General features: G+C 48.0%; 1 protein-coding gene and 1 pseudogene across 2 annotated transcripts in view; both read left to right on the top strand.

The window, feature by feature from the left end:
- The window catches only part of NUP188 (nucleoporin 188), a 1223536-nt gene that overhangs the window by 98492 nt on the left and 1109862 nt on the right, over positions 1-15182 (top strand). For both annotated transcript variants that reach the window (XM_085614037.1, XM_085614036.1), the window contains exons 4-5: positions 2909-2993; positions 3537-3617. In XM_085614037.1, the coding sequence (XP_085470163.1) occupies positions 2909-2993; positions 3537-3617 (166 nt within the window). The remainder of the gene's footprint in view (positions 1-2908; positions 2994-3536; positions 3618-15182) is intronic.
- Positions 7049-8165, top strand: LOC146868952 (small ribosomal subunit protein uS9m pseudogene; annotated as a pseudogene).

Below are 15182 nucleotides of genomic sequence, written 5' to 3'. Positions count from 1 at the left end.
TTCATCCACCGGAACAGCGGGTCCGGGATATACAGGCCCCGATTCCCATCTTTCGGCCTCTATCCTGGGTTTCGGTCAGGCTAGTGTTGCTGCTTCTGGGGCTGATGGCCTCCTGCATCCTACTAGTGCATCAAGCCAGGCGGCGCATGCGGGCTCTGCAGTGGGACCTGAAGTTTCAGTGGGCCCAGCATCACGGCAACCTGTCCGACCATGTCTTGATCTGGGAGGGCACTGCATAGCAGTTGCAGTGGTGGCTCACGGACCGCGATTGGGTCACGGGCAAGAGCCTCTCCCTACCGGAGCATGTCGTAGTGACGGATGCGTCCCTCCTGGGATGGGGTGGCCATATGGGAGAGGCGGAGATCGGATGCCTCTGGTCTCCGGCGGAGTCTCGCCTCCACATCAACTTGTTGGAGCTGAGGGCGATCCGACTTGCACTGAAAGCCTTCCTTCCCTCTGTCCGGGGAAGTGTCGTGCAGGTGTTCACGGACAACACCACCGCCATGTGGTATTGCAACAAACAGGGCGGGGTGGGGTCGTGGACCCTTTGTCAGGAGGCTCTGCGCCTCTGGACATGGCTGGAATACCAGGGCATCACCCTGGTGGTTCAACATCTGGCGGGCTCTCTGAACGCCAGAGCAGACGAACTCAGCCGCCGGTGCATGATGGATCACGAATGGCGTCTGAACTCCGAAGTGGCGCAAGGTCTCTTTCAGCAGTGGGGAGAGCCTTGGTTAGATCTATTCGCCACTGAAGAGAACGCGCAATGTCAGCAGTTCTGCGCGTTGGAGTTTCCAAGGCGGCACTCGCTCGGCGACGCTTTTCGTCGCGAGTGGAGTTGCGGTCTGTTGTACGCCTTTCCGCCTATACCACTTCTGCACAGAGTGCTGAAGATGATCAGGCGCGACCGGGCCCAAGTCATCTTGGTGGCTCCGGATTGGGTACGAAGGTACTGGTATCCCGAGCTACTCAGTATGTTGACCGATCCTCCGATACGTCTGCCCCTTCGGGAGGATCTTCTGTCGCAGCAGCAGGGGACGGTCCTCCACCCGAACCTGTCCAGCCTCCACCTCCATGCGTGGAGATTGAGCGGCGGCAGTTGATGCCATTTGACTTGCCTCCTGAAGTCTGTGATATCATTCTGGCAGCCAGGCGTCCCTCCACAAAGATGGTATACGCCTGCGGGTGGAACAAATTTGTGGCATGGTGCACAGCAAAGGCTGTGGATCCCCTTTCCGCCCCTCTTTCTGAGGTTCTCCTCTTTCTTCTTTCTTTGGCCCGGCAGGGCTCTGCCCTGGGCACCTTGAAAGGTTATCTTGCTGCCCTCTCTGCCTTCTTACGGCTTCCTGATCAGCCCTCTCTTTTCAAGTCCCCTGTAGTGTCACGCTTTCTTAAAGGCATTACTCACACGTTCCCTCCTGTCCCTTTCGTAATGCCTCAGTGGGACTTGAATCTTGTCTTAACATTCCTGATGTGCGCTCCCTTTGAGCCTCTTCACAATTGTCCTCTTCGTCTTCTAACTCTTAAGACTGCTTTCCTGGTAGCCATCACCTCGGCTAGACGGGTGAGTGAGCTCCAGGCTCTATCGTCCAAGCCTCCTTTTCTATCTGTTCATCCGGACAAGGTTGTCCTTCGGCCTCGTCCTTCCTTTCTACCGAAAGTGGTGACCCCCTTTCATCTTGGGCAATCTGTCACCTTGCCCACTTCTTTCCGCCTCCGCATCCTTCCAAAGAGGAAGAGTGGCTCCACCGTCTGGACCCAAAACGTGCGCTCTCCTTTTATTTGGACCGCACAAAACAGTTCCGAGTGGATGACCAGCTTTTCGTTGGCTACGTGGGTGCAAAGAAGGGAAAAGCTGTGCACAAACGGACCATCTCCCGGTGGGTCGTTTTGTGTATAAAAATCTGTTATTCCTTGGCGAAAAAGGACCCTCCTGTTGGGCTGCGAGCCCATTCTACTCGGGCCACGGCGGCTACTACTGCTTTGGGTCGGGGAGTCCCTTTGCAGGACATCTGTCAGGCGGCGACGTGGGCTTTGCTACACACGTTTGCCAGGCACTATTGCCTAGACAGCCAAGTCCGGAGGGATGGCTTCTTTGGCCGTTCTGTCCTCCAGGACTTTCTGGTGTGATCTTGGTTCGCAGACCCACCACCGGGGTTGGTATTGCTTGGGTATCTATTCTAAGGTGAGGAATCTTAACTAACGTGTTTCTTTCAGATGAACAAGTTACTTACCTTCGGTAACGATATATCTGTAAGAAATATTAGTTAGTTAGATTCCTCACCGACCCACCCATCCTCCCCGTTCTGCAAACTGACATCTAGGGTTAAGGCTATCCCTTTCAGGTCCCTAGAATTTTTTGGCACCAGTGTCGGTCTCTTGCATGGCTCTGCGTTCCTGGCGCGGAAAGCTATGTACAAGAACTGACGTCAGCGCGCGAGGGCGGCGTCTAAGTACTCCGACTTCATTCCGGCGCACGACGCCGACAACGGACGCGGAGCCGCAGGCGACGGCTAGCGACGCGCAAGGGGTATTGCTGACGAAAAATCTTCCGGATCCAGTCTGACGCCTGGGGATATTCTAAGGTGAGGAATCTAACAATTAATGTTTTTTACAGATACATCGTTACCGAAGGTAAGTAACTTGTTCTACAACTACGTTGTTCTCAGGCAGTCTTCCCAGCTGTGCCCCAAAATGGGCTCCAGTAACAGGGCTTTAACCGTAGACTGTACCTTGTGTTGATGTCTGAGATTTTAGAGGGTAAGTCATACCCTTTTCTTTAAGATTCATTGGCTTTCTCTTCTGTGAGTTCTTTTCAGTGCACCTTCTTAGTTAAACTCAGTATTTATGTAGCTGCAGTATGCGGGTCTTTAAGGTAAAAAGATACTAACTTTGTCCCTCTTCTTAGTTCAAGCTCTGCTGAAAAAGTCAAGAACGACAAGAATGTGGCCCCTTCACTGAAGGAGCTGGGCCTGCGCATCAGCAAGTTTCTTGTAAGTCGACTCTGCCTAGGTGACATTGGAGGCTAGATGAGATGATTTGTGGGTGGCAGAGTTGCTCCATATGTATGTAGTGAAAGCTGGTGGCGGGTTGTGTGTGCTGATATGGCGATGAGTCTCCGGGTGATTATGTATTGCGGTCGAGTACACTCCTGTTCTATAGCAGTGATCCTGTAATACTTGAATACTGTATATATATTGGGATGATAAAGCTGCTTGTTGGTGTTTGAATGCAGTGCTTTTATCTGAGCTCGCAGGTTGAGGACAGTGGGCCTCAAATGCATGCTGTGGGGTGACACGCAAAGCTGCTTGTTGGTGCTTGGCTGCAGTGCTGATGGCAGTTGGGCTCTGGGATAGCATGTAAAGCTGCTTGCTGATGCTCAAGTGGAGAGTTTAGCCTAGAAGTTGCTATCTGGTGCAAGCCAGTTTTAGGGTTACGTCTTTTGTATTCTGCTGCACATGGAGATGAACTACCCTTCAGAAATAGCATTGATTCGGTCACTGTTTAGTTTTTTGCTGATTCTCTGCTTGTTTCAGGGTCTGGATGAAGAGCAGAGTGTGCAGCTGGTCCAGTGCTACCTTCAAGAGGACTACAGAGGAACCAGAGATTCATTTAAGGTGAGTCTTGAGTTCACGTCCACAGAGGTTGATCAAAATTTGAGCCAAAACATTTCTCCTGTGCAATAGAATTCTGATACTCACTGATGCCTTAGGCTTACAGGTTTCTGCTAGTAGAAGTTGGGCAACTAGCAGAGTGTCTAGTCATGCTTGTGTTAGTAGCAGTCTGGCTATTAGCCGAGTTGATTCATGCTCTTGTTAGTAGCAGTTTGACTATTGCCAGTCTCGATTCATGCTTGTGTTAGTAGCAGCCTGGCTATTGGCAGAGCGTTGATTCATGCTTGTGTTAGCAGCATGGCTATTTGCAGAGTTGATTAATGCTTGTATTAGCAGTAGTTTGACTATTGACAGAATTCGATTCATGTTCGTGTTAGGAGCAGCCTGGCTATTGGGAGCGAGTCGATTCATTCTCGTGTTAGGAGCAGCCTGGCTATTGGCACAGCCAGTAAAACAATTAGCTCCTCCCTTGCTCACCCTCCAGCATAATGTGTCTAATTATAAAGCAAAAGTCCTCGGTCGTATTTGAAGCACACGCTAATATTGCAAGAAAATAGGAAAATCACAAAGCAGTTAAAACAAGGGATTCAACAGGGTAAGAAAAAGATTACAACAATTAATAACTCAATATAAGAATAACTGTTGGAAAATAAAAACAAGATTTCACGCTGACTTGTGGAATAAGTTCTTGATGGCAAGTAAACAATAGAACAGCAAATATTTTCTGCAGTTGATAAATGGATTGTCAATTGGCAAGAACAGACAACAAAATGCAGGGATAAATGCAGCCTTATGTGAAGCCCCCGTCCAAGAAATGTATGTTAATCCCGATCTCAAAGTAAATAAAGACGGCTCCGAAGTAGAGCTTAAAACGCGAGTAGACTCATCCCTAGAAACGCAGATAGATAGACAATATGGATCACAAAAAGAATAATGTGAACAGTATGCACTGCAATACCAACACGTCCACAATAGTGGATCTAGATAGATTGATAAAAATCATAAAGAAACTAAAGCCAGAAGGCGCGGCAGGACTGAACGGAATCCCCAATGCTCTATTTAAAGGAAACATGACATATTGGACACACTACTTTGCTCTTCTGTTTAATGAGCTGTACCATACAAATAGAATCCTGGACTCATGCAAACATAACATCTTGCAAACGATTTTTAAAAGTGGAAATTCTTCATTACCAGCAAATTACAGGCTTATAGCCTTAATAGATGTATAGGCTAAGCTCTACGCTTCTTGTCTAGTGGAGCTCCTAAGTCATGGACAAAGGACAACAAGCTTATACCGGGGTTCCGAACACGGCTTGGGGCTGGGATGAGAACATTTAATGAATTTGACAGCACTAACACTCTTAGCAGAAAAGGCAAAAAACAAGAAGACCCGCTCTTTGTTTGCTTTGCAGACCTTCAGTCCGCATTCAATCAAGTGCCTTGTGTATGGTGAAAATGGCCAAAAAGGGCATTCTTAGCAGGTTGCTGAGGGCTATCATAGCCTCAGACGCTGGAAGGAGGAGACTGCGCCAACACCCTCGCCCCGCTGAAGAAACCCCCCCACTGAGACACCAGCAAGAGGGCCAGCTGGTTCACCCCAGAACTCCTAGCCTCCAAGCAAGCTTGCCGAAAACTAGAGAAGAAATGGCACAGTGAACAGACTCCGGACTGCCATGCAGCACACAAGGACGCCATCCGCAACACCCACCACCTCATCAGGGCTGCCAAGAGGACCGCCTTCAAAGACCGCCTCAACAACAACGCACACGATAGCAAGGAGCTCTTCAACATCGTGAAGGAACTCTCCAAACCCAGCTCCAACACCAACATCATCATGCAGTCGCAAGCCCTGTGCGACTCCCTTGCCACTTTCTTCCACCGCAAGATAGCAGACATCCACGACAGCTTCAACACCCAGACAGCCCCAACAGACAGCAACACAACAGACTCTCCGCACATCATCGACCTCGACCCCCTGCTAGCCTGGGCCAGCGTGATCATCGATGACACCATCAAGACCATGAGCACAATCCACTCCGGCTCTCCGTCAGACCCATTCCCGCACCACGTCTTCAACAAAGCAAGCAGTTCCATCGCACACCACCTGCGCAACGTCATCAACCTCTCCCTCGAGACCACGACCTTCCCAGAGAGCTGGAAACACGCCGAGATCAACGCCTACTCAAAAAACCCAAGGCAGACCCAAGAGACCTCAAGAACTTCCGACCCATCTCTCTGCTCCCGTTCCCGGCCAAGGTCATCGAGAAGATCGTCAACAGACAGCTAACCCGATACCTCGAAGAAAACAGAATCCTGGACCCTTCCCAGTCAGGGTTCCGCAGCAACCACAGCACCGAGACCGCCCTCATGGCCGCCACCGACGACATCAGGACCCTTCTGGACAACGGTGAGACCGCATCACTCATCCTTCTAGACCTCTCCGCCGCCTTCGACACGTCTGCCACTGCACACTACACGCACGCCGCAGGGATCCGAGACAAGGCTCTGGAATGGACCACCTCCTTCCTCTCCGGCAGAACCCAAAGCGTCCGCCTCCCCCCATTCCGATCCGAAGCCTCCGAGATCATCTGCGGCCTACCCCAGGGATCCTCCCTCAGCCTGAGAATGTTCAACATTTACATGGCCCCGCTCGCACACGTCGCCCGACAGCACGACCTCAACATAATCTCCTACGCAGACGACACTCAACTCATCCTCTCCCTCACCAAGGACCCCATCACCGCCAAAGCCAACCTCCACGAAGGAATGAAGGCCGTCGCCGACTGGATGAAGATCAGCCGTCTGAAACTTAACTTGGACAAGACGGAGGTCCTCATCTTTGGCTCCAACCCTTCAGCCTGGGACGACTCCTGGTGGCTGACGGCACTGGGGGCAGCCCCGACACCCACCGACCACACACGCAACCTGGGAATCACCCTCGACTCAACGCTCTCAATGACCAAGCAAGTCAACGCTGTCTCCTCCTCCTGCTTCAACACCCTCCGCATGCTCCGCAAGATCTACAGATGGATCCCGACTGATACAAGAAAGACAGTCACCCAGGCCCTCGTCAGCAGCAGACTCGACTATGGAAACGCCCTCTACGCGGGAGTCTCGACCAAGTTCATCAAACGACTACAACGCATCCAAAACGCCTCGGCACGGCTGATCCTCGACGTACCATGCCACGGCCACATCACCCCCCACCTGAGAAACCTGCACTGGCTCCCCGTCAACAAGAGGAGATCCTTCAAGCTCCTCATCCACACACACAAGGCACTCCACAAGACCGGGCCAGCCTACCTCAACAGACGACTCTCCTACATCCCCAACCGCCAGCTATTTTCCGCCGACCTCTCACTGGCCACCGTACCGCGCATCCGAAGAACCACCACCGGCGGGAGATCCTTCTCCCACCTCGCCACCAAGACATGGAACACCCTCCCTCTGAGCCTACGACAGTCCCAAGACCTGCTGACCTTCAGGAGGACACTCAACACCTGACTGTTCGATCAGTAGCGGTGTCCTCCGGACCTGAAAAGTACACAGAGGCCTTTATTAAGAAACAGATTGAAGAGTTCAACATTGGAAAGAGACATTTAGCCAACATGATGGGAGAGGATTCTGAAAGCTTTTCTCAAGAGGATATTGATAAATCTATTGCATACCTTTTCCCTTCTGGACTATTTGATAAGAAAGCAAGGCCCATAATGAAGCACCCAAATGAAATTTTCCCTAAGCAAAGAGCAATGCAATGGGGAGAAGATGGCCGACCCTGCCACTATCTTTTTTTTATACCGGCAAGCAGTCCTACTATTCCCTAATGCATGACACCTATGCTAAAATGCTGGTTATTCAAGCACACCAGGATCGTATGACAGAAAAGGCCTGACTTCGGATAACGTCAAACAAATATCCCTAGTTGGCAGCAGATGGCTGATCAAGGAAGAACTGGAAGAAATTCTGGTGGAACCCATCTCAATTCCAGATTACACCCGCTTCATCCAGCTGATGGAACGGTTACTCACACTTCCTTACTGCACCATTGAAGAAGACTATCTGCTGCGGTTTCGTAAGCTGCTAGAGGTGGAGTCAAAGAAACAAGTGGTCGCCCGATTGGAGTATGATGAACGGGGCGTGGCGTTCAGTACTGCAGAAGGAAAAAAGAAGACTTCCAGAGCACAGGTGAAACTCTATGATGGCGGGAAAGGGAAAATAACAGTGAATGGAGTTGATTATTTGCATTACTTTCCAGTACTGCAAGATAGAGATCAATTGATGTTCCCATTCCAGTTCCTCGACAGGCTTGGGAGGCATTACATGGAGTGCACGGTCTCAGGAGGTGGGCGGTCATCTCAAGCTAATGCCATTCGCTTGGCTTCGTCAAGAGCCCTACTCAGCTTTGTCACCGAAATAGATATGGAACATATGAAGCAAGCTGGACTAGTCACAGTGGACCCACGGGTAAAGGAACGCAAGAAACCTGGCCAAGAGGGAGCCCGCAGAAAATTCACTTGGACACTTGGAAGAAACGTTAAAACAGGCTGATCGCACAAGAAATGGAAACTCTCTATGCATCTTCTTAGCCTTTTAGGTCGGAACACTGATGATGCAGGTAGCTCAAAATACAAACCAATGGTCAATTATGGTCAGTTACTGGTGGGCATTCTGACCAAGACATTCGCACAGATTCTCCTTTGTTATGATGTCATGTTAGTGTATCGCCCACGATCAAAGGGCTAAACAACGCAAGTCTGTCCCTTCAATGTGGATTCAAGTTCTATATTTTCTGCCATTAAATTGTATCTCGGACACTTTGATGGTATACCATTAATGTTGTGGAAACAATTGTTTGTTGTTATTGAACCAAAGCGAATTACATTATATTGTATGTGTGCTTCTTTTTGCTAATAAAATAATATCCTTAAAAAAAAAATTACAAATTAAACTTGCAAAAGACAAAAGTAGTACGGCTGGTAGACTCCATTATAAATCATACTCCTGGTTTTTGGAAAGAAAAAAAGTCAAGGTAGCAGAAACATTAATACCTAGGATTCAACATTGAACAGCAAATGAAGTACAAACAGCACTCAGCAGCAACGATGACAAAAGCTCAATCGCTAACCTATTGTTTTAAGCTAGTAAAAAGGAAATTGAGCTGGCCATACTTCGGCCCTCTGTTACCCGTCATGTGTGCCCAGTTAGTGCCAAAGGTGATGCATGGCAGTAAAACGATGAGGGGTCGTGAAGCACCCATCCTAAACAAAATTCAATCTAGTATAGAAATCTGTGCTCAACATTTGAAAATCGGCGTCTTTGGCCCAAGTTCGTCTAGAGTTCGGTGTAATAAATCAAACATTTCAAAGTAAACATGCATTTATTAAATTATGCGGAGATTGTGCGCAACTGAAAGAGGTTCTATTGATAATTTGTGCTGGCAGGAAATTGAAAAGCAGAAACAGATTAACAAAAAAGGTTCCTTGGGATTTTATTTAAAGCAGGCAGTTGAGGAATTAAGCGTGCAAGATGTTTGTAGGGCGAGCATAGGGAAAGCAGCATTTTATCAAGCAATCCAAGCTACATCTAAAATCTGTCTCGTGTAACTAACAAGAACATCCTCACATGAAGACGTCACGCTTGGACAGTGATCAATTCATATAAAAAGGGGCAGCCTCCGGAATACCTTACAGCTCTTTTTTTTTACTGACCATTAAATAACAGTTCATGAAATTCCTTTTTGCATATGGGAAACTAAAGACCTTATTCCTAATTTGAAATATCAGTTTCTAAACCAAGTATGTCGATTTTGGTAGTATAAGAAAGAATCTTTAACACACATTCTCTGTGCGTGTCCAAAGCTCGGAATAGAAAGGAAAAGCTATTGAAAACAAATGTTATGAGATTGAACATCTGCACCTTCAGGCGAGCGGGAACTCCCTGGTCGGTAGGTTCCTCAATCGCACTTGTCTGCAGTGGGGTAACCTTTTGAAAACTAAATCTAGAAGAAATAGACCAAAAAAGGTCTAAACACAAAATGGACACAAGGGAGACTGGATTTTTTCAAAATATGTAAAGATCAGTCGCATAAAACACCAACCAAGAGTTTATAGCCAGGCCAATCTAAATGATTATTGATTACACTAAGCACTTGCACTTTATAAGAAGAAGTTTCGGGTTCACAGGCAATCCTCAATTAGGCATGAACTATAAACTTTGTAGGAATAAAGTAACCCTATTTTATTTTCAAATTTTGAAGGAAAATGGAAGTCGTTCTACTACTCTTATACAGTAATCCCGGTTGCAAAGAAATCTTTCCTGAATTTTGTAAATACATATCTTGATAATGCTCAGTTTCAGGAGAGAGTAGTGAAGCATAATGTTATATCCTACTTAATTGTTTAACATTGTAGTCCAGCACTGCTGCCACTAGCTGCTCAGCCAGAGCGTTAGATGGTCATGGAATGTTGGTGTGCCTGTGATGCATGGAATGCCTGGGTGTCTGAGTGGATGAGTGTTGGCAGTTGAAGATGGGCTGAGCAGCTAGGGAGGCTGCTCCTGGTGGGGCTGGTACCACACTAGGCTGGCTGGAGTAGAGACAGATGTAACCTGAACTGGAGACTGAATAAAGATGGCTTAAGAATACCTCCTGGCTCCAGGTGTCTTTCTACAGAGATCACAACATTTATTTTGGCGACGAGGATGTGTATTTTAATAAGATGCTATTTCGAATTTGGATCTATATTAACATTTTATATTCAAATATTTTGTAAAATAAGGGCACAAAAGGTTTTTATGATTAGTCTTTTTAAAACCATTACACTAAAAGCAAACACTAGAATCAAAAAACTTCAAACAAAAGCTCTCATAGACCCTCAATGGAAACATTTATTCTTGACAAAAGAAACCAGCATTTGTTACATTTGCATCATATGACCACAGTGGAGAACAGATTAAGGCTGTAACCCCCTCCCATTAACCTAAACCATCTGTAGGTTACTGCTTATTTCTAATGTGCTGAATTTGGAACTTTGCTCTGAACTCATACTGCCAATGACCAAAATGTGATCAAGATTGTCAGGCATGAAGACGAAGAAAGCCACTTAATTTTGTGAATTATTGGGCAGCTGTAAATATCCAACGGCGATATTTATCCTGTTTTAAGGAGCCATGAGGTCCACGCAGTCAGAGCCGGCATTAGAATCAAAACCCTGGTAGATCTGGTTTCCCTGGGGGCATGGAACGGGGTCAAATATATCAGAACAAAAACATTGGGAAAGGTCTGGTGAACTTTAAAAAACACTTCAGTAATGTAGCTAACGGAGTGAAGGATATAGCTCCTATATAAATATAGCTTGTAGGAAGGTAGGCTCCTTCTGCATGGTTACCCCTCACTATTTGCCAGGTGCTCTGATTGTTTCTGAATAGTCTGACTGGGATTCTGCTAATCAGGACCCCAGTCTCTGCTTTCTCCCGTAATTGATTGGTAAGTACCTAGGTACATCCCAGATTGGACACTGGTGTAACCCGATCAGCCCCTAGTATATGATACTAAGGTATCCAGGGGTCCCCCATGGGCTGAAGCATGTATTATGCCAGCAATGGGAGACCACTCAATTTGTAACTACAGTCCTGCCTTTGCAGCCTGAGTAAGCTGGTGCTAGCACCACTTACGAAAGATATAGCTTTACCTATAGCTAAGGTCACTGCACTTAAAACCTATAAGTCACCCCTAATTCAGGCCTTTGAATCCTGAAGGCAGGGTGCTCGGTTCCAAGTGTGAGGGTGCCCCTGCATGATCAGGGCACCCCTACAGATTCCATTCTCCCGGGTTGTGAGACGCCCATATAACATATAGAGGGGCACCGTGTCATTACGCGATGCCCATCTCTAAACTGGCTGTAACAAACCCCATCATGTTTGGTATCGAATATGTTGGAATCATACCTCCACCCCGTAAACTGTGTGTGAGTTGTTATTCCGTGCACCGTAAAGGTCCTTTGGGAGGCCCTGGGTGCTCCCGCTACCGTTCTAGACCCGGACAGCAAGCTAGGGCTGCTGCCGGTCAGAGACACGTTTCTGCCCTCCTGCTGCTGAGCCAAGCTTGGGCAGGGGAAGGTAAACAATAGGTATCCTGTCACAGGAAGGTGTGACCACCTCCCGGTAGGGTTTAGTGTACTGGGGCAGGGTGGGGGTGCTTGCCTGCACCACATAGTCTGCGTGCAGGGTACACTTGGTGCCCTCCATGCATAGTCCAGTTCAAACCAGTTGAGGAACCCGTTGGCTCCCGCTCTGCCGCGAAACTGGACAAAGGACAGGCGAGTATCCTCCCCCTTTCCCAGCCCCTCCTTTAGGAGGGACCCCTGAATCAACCCTTCCCTTAGGGTACTTGGGGGGCTTACCTGTGGCTGGGTCCCTAGATTCGTCATGGGACAAGATTAATTTCAGACACCACTTCAGCCATCTGGGCTGCTCCTGATCTCCTTACCCTGCTCGTCTGCTGCAACGTCTGTGCTTGTGCTCCATACAGGAACCTTCCAAGGCCTGTAGGCATCCAGGACACCTGAAGGAATCTCCCTTGAAGTGAAGGAGTCACTTCCCTGCATCTGCAGGCACCGCAACTAAGCTGACCAGTCTGCTGATCCTGGGCTACCACGGACTCCAAAAGGCTCAGCAACACAGGTGGTGGTTCTTCTCATTCCTCGAGGCCTGCCCTGTCTTCTCACCATGTTTGAGGCCAGTATTCCTCGTTGGAGCTGCAGGAACCAAACCCTTGTGCACATCATCAACTTGCAGTTGCAAAGGCTTGTTGGCTTCCTTCCACCAAGATCTTCGGGCTCCAAGTAGCCCCAACCTGAAGCATCTCCAGTGTCCCAAGATCTTCCTCCTCACTGCATCACTTGCATCGTGGGCTTGCATCTTCGGTGAGCTGCTTGAGGTCTTCTTGCAACTCCCGTGCCTCCGACCTGTGGGTCCTCTGGAGAGTTATCTTTGAATTCTTTGGGCTGCTCTGATTGTTCGGGCCTGCCCTGACACCCCTGCTTGTGGTTAGTCTCCTGGACCTTGCTGGTGCCGACATTGCACCTTCATTTTTCACGTTGGTTGCCGTTGCCAAGGCTTGTTGGCTCTCCCGCTGGACACTGACCGGTCCACTCTCGTAATCCGACGTTGGACAGCTCGTGTATGGCTCCTGGTCTTCCACAGCATCACCTGGTCCACACAGCTGCAGTTTCAAGGTCACCGTCCGCTTTCCTGCAACACTCTACGTCGGTGGGCATTCGTCTTCCGTGCCTCCTGGTCCTTCCCGAATGGCATAGACTCTGTCCCATCTGCTTGCAAGCTCTTCACATCTTGAATCCACCTTTAGGTTCCACCGGACACTTTCACCTTTCCAAGCAGCAGCACCTTTCTGAAGTCCTCCATTGAGTTTGGCGGTTTCTAACGCCACTTCACATCTATGCACCCGGCTTCCCTGGTGCAGGTATCCTGGTTCCTAAGGTACCTACAGGTGGGGTGATTCTCCGACCTTCAGTCTTCCACGGGGTTTCTTCAGGGTCCACTGGGAAGGGTCCTTCTTCTTTAAAATTGCAACTTACCCATTGACTTGCATTGATCCTGCGGTCGTGGTCCCACTCTGCACACGGCCTCCGTGGGGCTCCTGGTTACTTACCTCGGGAGGTTCCCGGCTCTTTAACCTCTTCTGGGTATAGGCTTGGCTTAAGTAGTGTTTCGTGTACCACTATTTTAGTGTATGTTTCGGTCTCCCCTTGACATCCACTGTGTGTGTATTACGTGCTACTTGCCTGGTTCTATTGAAAAACATTGTGTGCATCTGTATGTGCTGGTGAGTGCCTTATAATAAATATTTTTATAAATACACTGTGTGGTTCTTTTTCACTTTATCTATAACTATAAGATAATGTTCTGGTAAAACAAGTTGCTTTACTCTCCTTCTGGACTAAGTCTGAAGGCTGCTCTCTGCAGCTACCACTTCGAGAGCTTTCTAAGGTTGCCTAAAACCACTCCAATCACCATAAGGGTTGTCTGGACTAGTGCATGGTGCTACACTTACAAAAGTGTACACCAAGCCAGCTTCTCACAAAGCTCTTATATAAATCTGTATGAAAGTGGACAGTAAATTGAAAATAAGCAGGGAAAATCCCATGCTCCCCTTTAAGTAAAAAGTTACATTATTTTAATAAAACTAGAGATAAGAAAGTGATAGGTAAATTAGCAAGCTTTACCTAAGCGAATCGGTCTGGCTAGTTGTGAGTCCTTGTTCTAATTATGGTTGGATGTTGTGACCGTTTTAGTTCTGGTAACGGCGAACACACTTACGGACACCCTTATCCATACAGGCAGTATCTGGATGCATGTGTACACAAACACATGCTGTCAGAGGCCACGCGGCCAAAAACACAGGCACAAGTGGATGTTTTCACATCTCCTCCCACGGCCTGTACTGCACTTTGATCATTCTGCTGTTGTAAAATACATGGCAATGGCCTTATGTCAAGAATTGTGACCCGCTTACATATGGCGTAACAAAGTCAAACTCCAGTACACATCCGTAGCAATTATAACTAAAGCAAAGTTTTAATTCGGTGTTGTATATTGGGTAACCGTGTTTTGTTTCAAACACGGTTCGATTTTTCCAAAGAAGCATGATGAACATTGCGTAGCAGAGATACGGTACATGACAGTTCAAACACTGGATCCCGGTGGGAGGGATCTGTACAGAAGGACGCAAGGCCCTAACAATAACAGAGGTTGGTGACATTCCCCCAACAGTGCGGCATCCCAACTTGGCCACCGCTGACCTTCTAGACATTATTGCTTCCACCCTTATCAAGGACCACAAGAACAGTGTGGTCAGTCCACCTCCTGAACGTCTAGCTACAAACCCCAAACCTTCTGCAAATTTCTTAGCGCATCCCCTTGCCACTCGCTCTTCTGCTTGTGTATTGTAAAGATCAGTTGGACATTTATGCTGAGGAACTCCCGATCGCATCTAGGCCGAAAAATATTTGGAGCCCTGTAACAAATTATCTTTTGGGGAACCCTGATGTTCTCTAACAAACTAAGGACTGGGTCTGTAGCTATTATTTGAGGTGTGTCAAGATCTGCTAATAAAGACGGAAATTCCATTGACCTACTGAACTTCACAAGGTGGGCCCTCAGGAGTGGATTTCAGCTCACTGCTACACCACCAGGATTAGGTTGCGCCCCTTCGTCCTGAAGAAGACTCGCAGCGGAGGTTTGTCACCCTCTATGCACAAGCAGAGTCAAAACATCGACACACCCCACCCACTAACGGCCTGCATCACATCCCATCCCCTTCGCTTGATGTTGCATTTATGCATTTACAAAAAGTATATCAAGACTGTTATAAATGATTTGTTTGGGACAGGCCCAGTCCATTGCCAAAGCCGTAAAAATGTATAAACTCTGAATATTTGTGACTATTCGCTTTTCCCTACGCATCACGAGCACGCCCATTCTTCTCTCTTCCTTTGAGCAACCTTTGTACCTTCCTTTTGTCAAATACATTTTGACCTGTTCAAGTAT

Source organism: Triturus cristatus, chromosome 1_2, assembly GCF_964204655.1.
Source record: "Triturus cristatus chromosome 1_2, aTriCri1.1, whole genome shotgun sequence".
Classification (NCBI taxonomy): Eukaryota; Metazoa; Chordata; class Amphibia; order Caudata; family Salamandridae; genus Triturus; species Triturus cristatus.
This window is presented reverse-complemented; position numbering and strand designations above follow the sequence as displayed.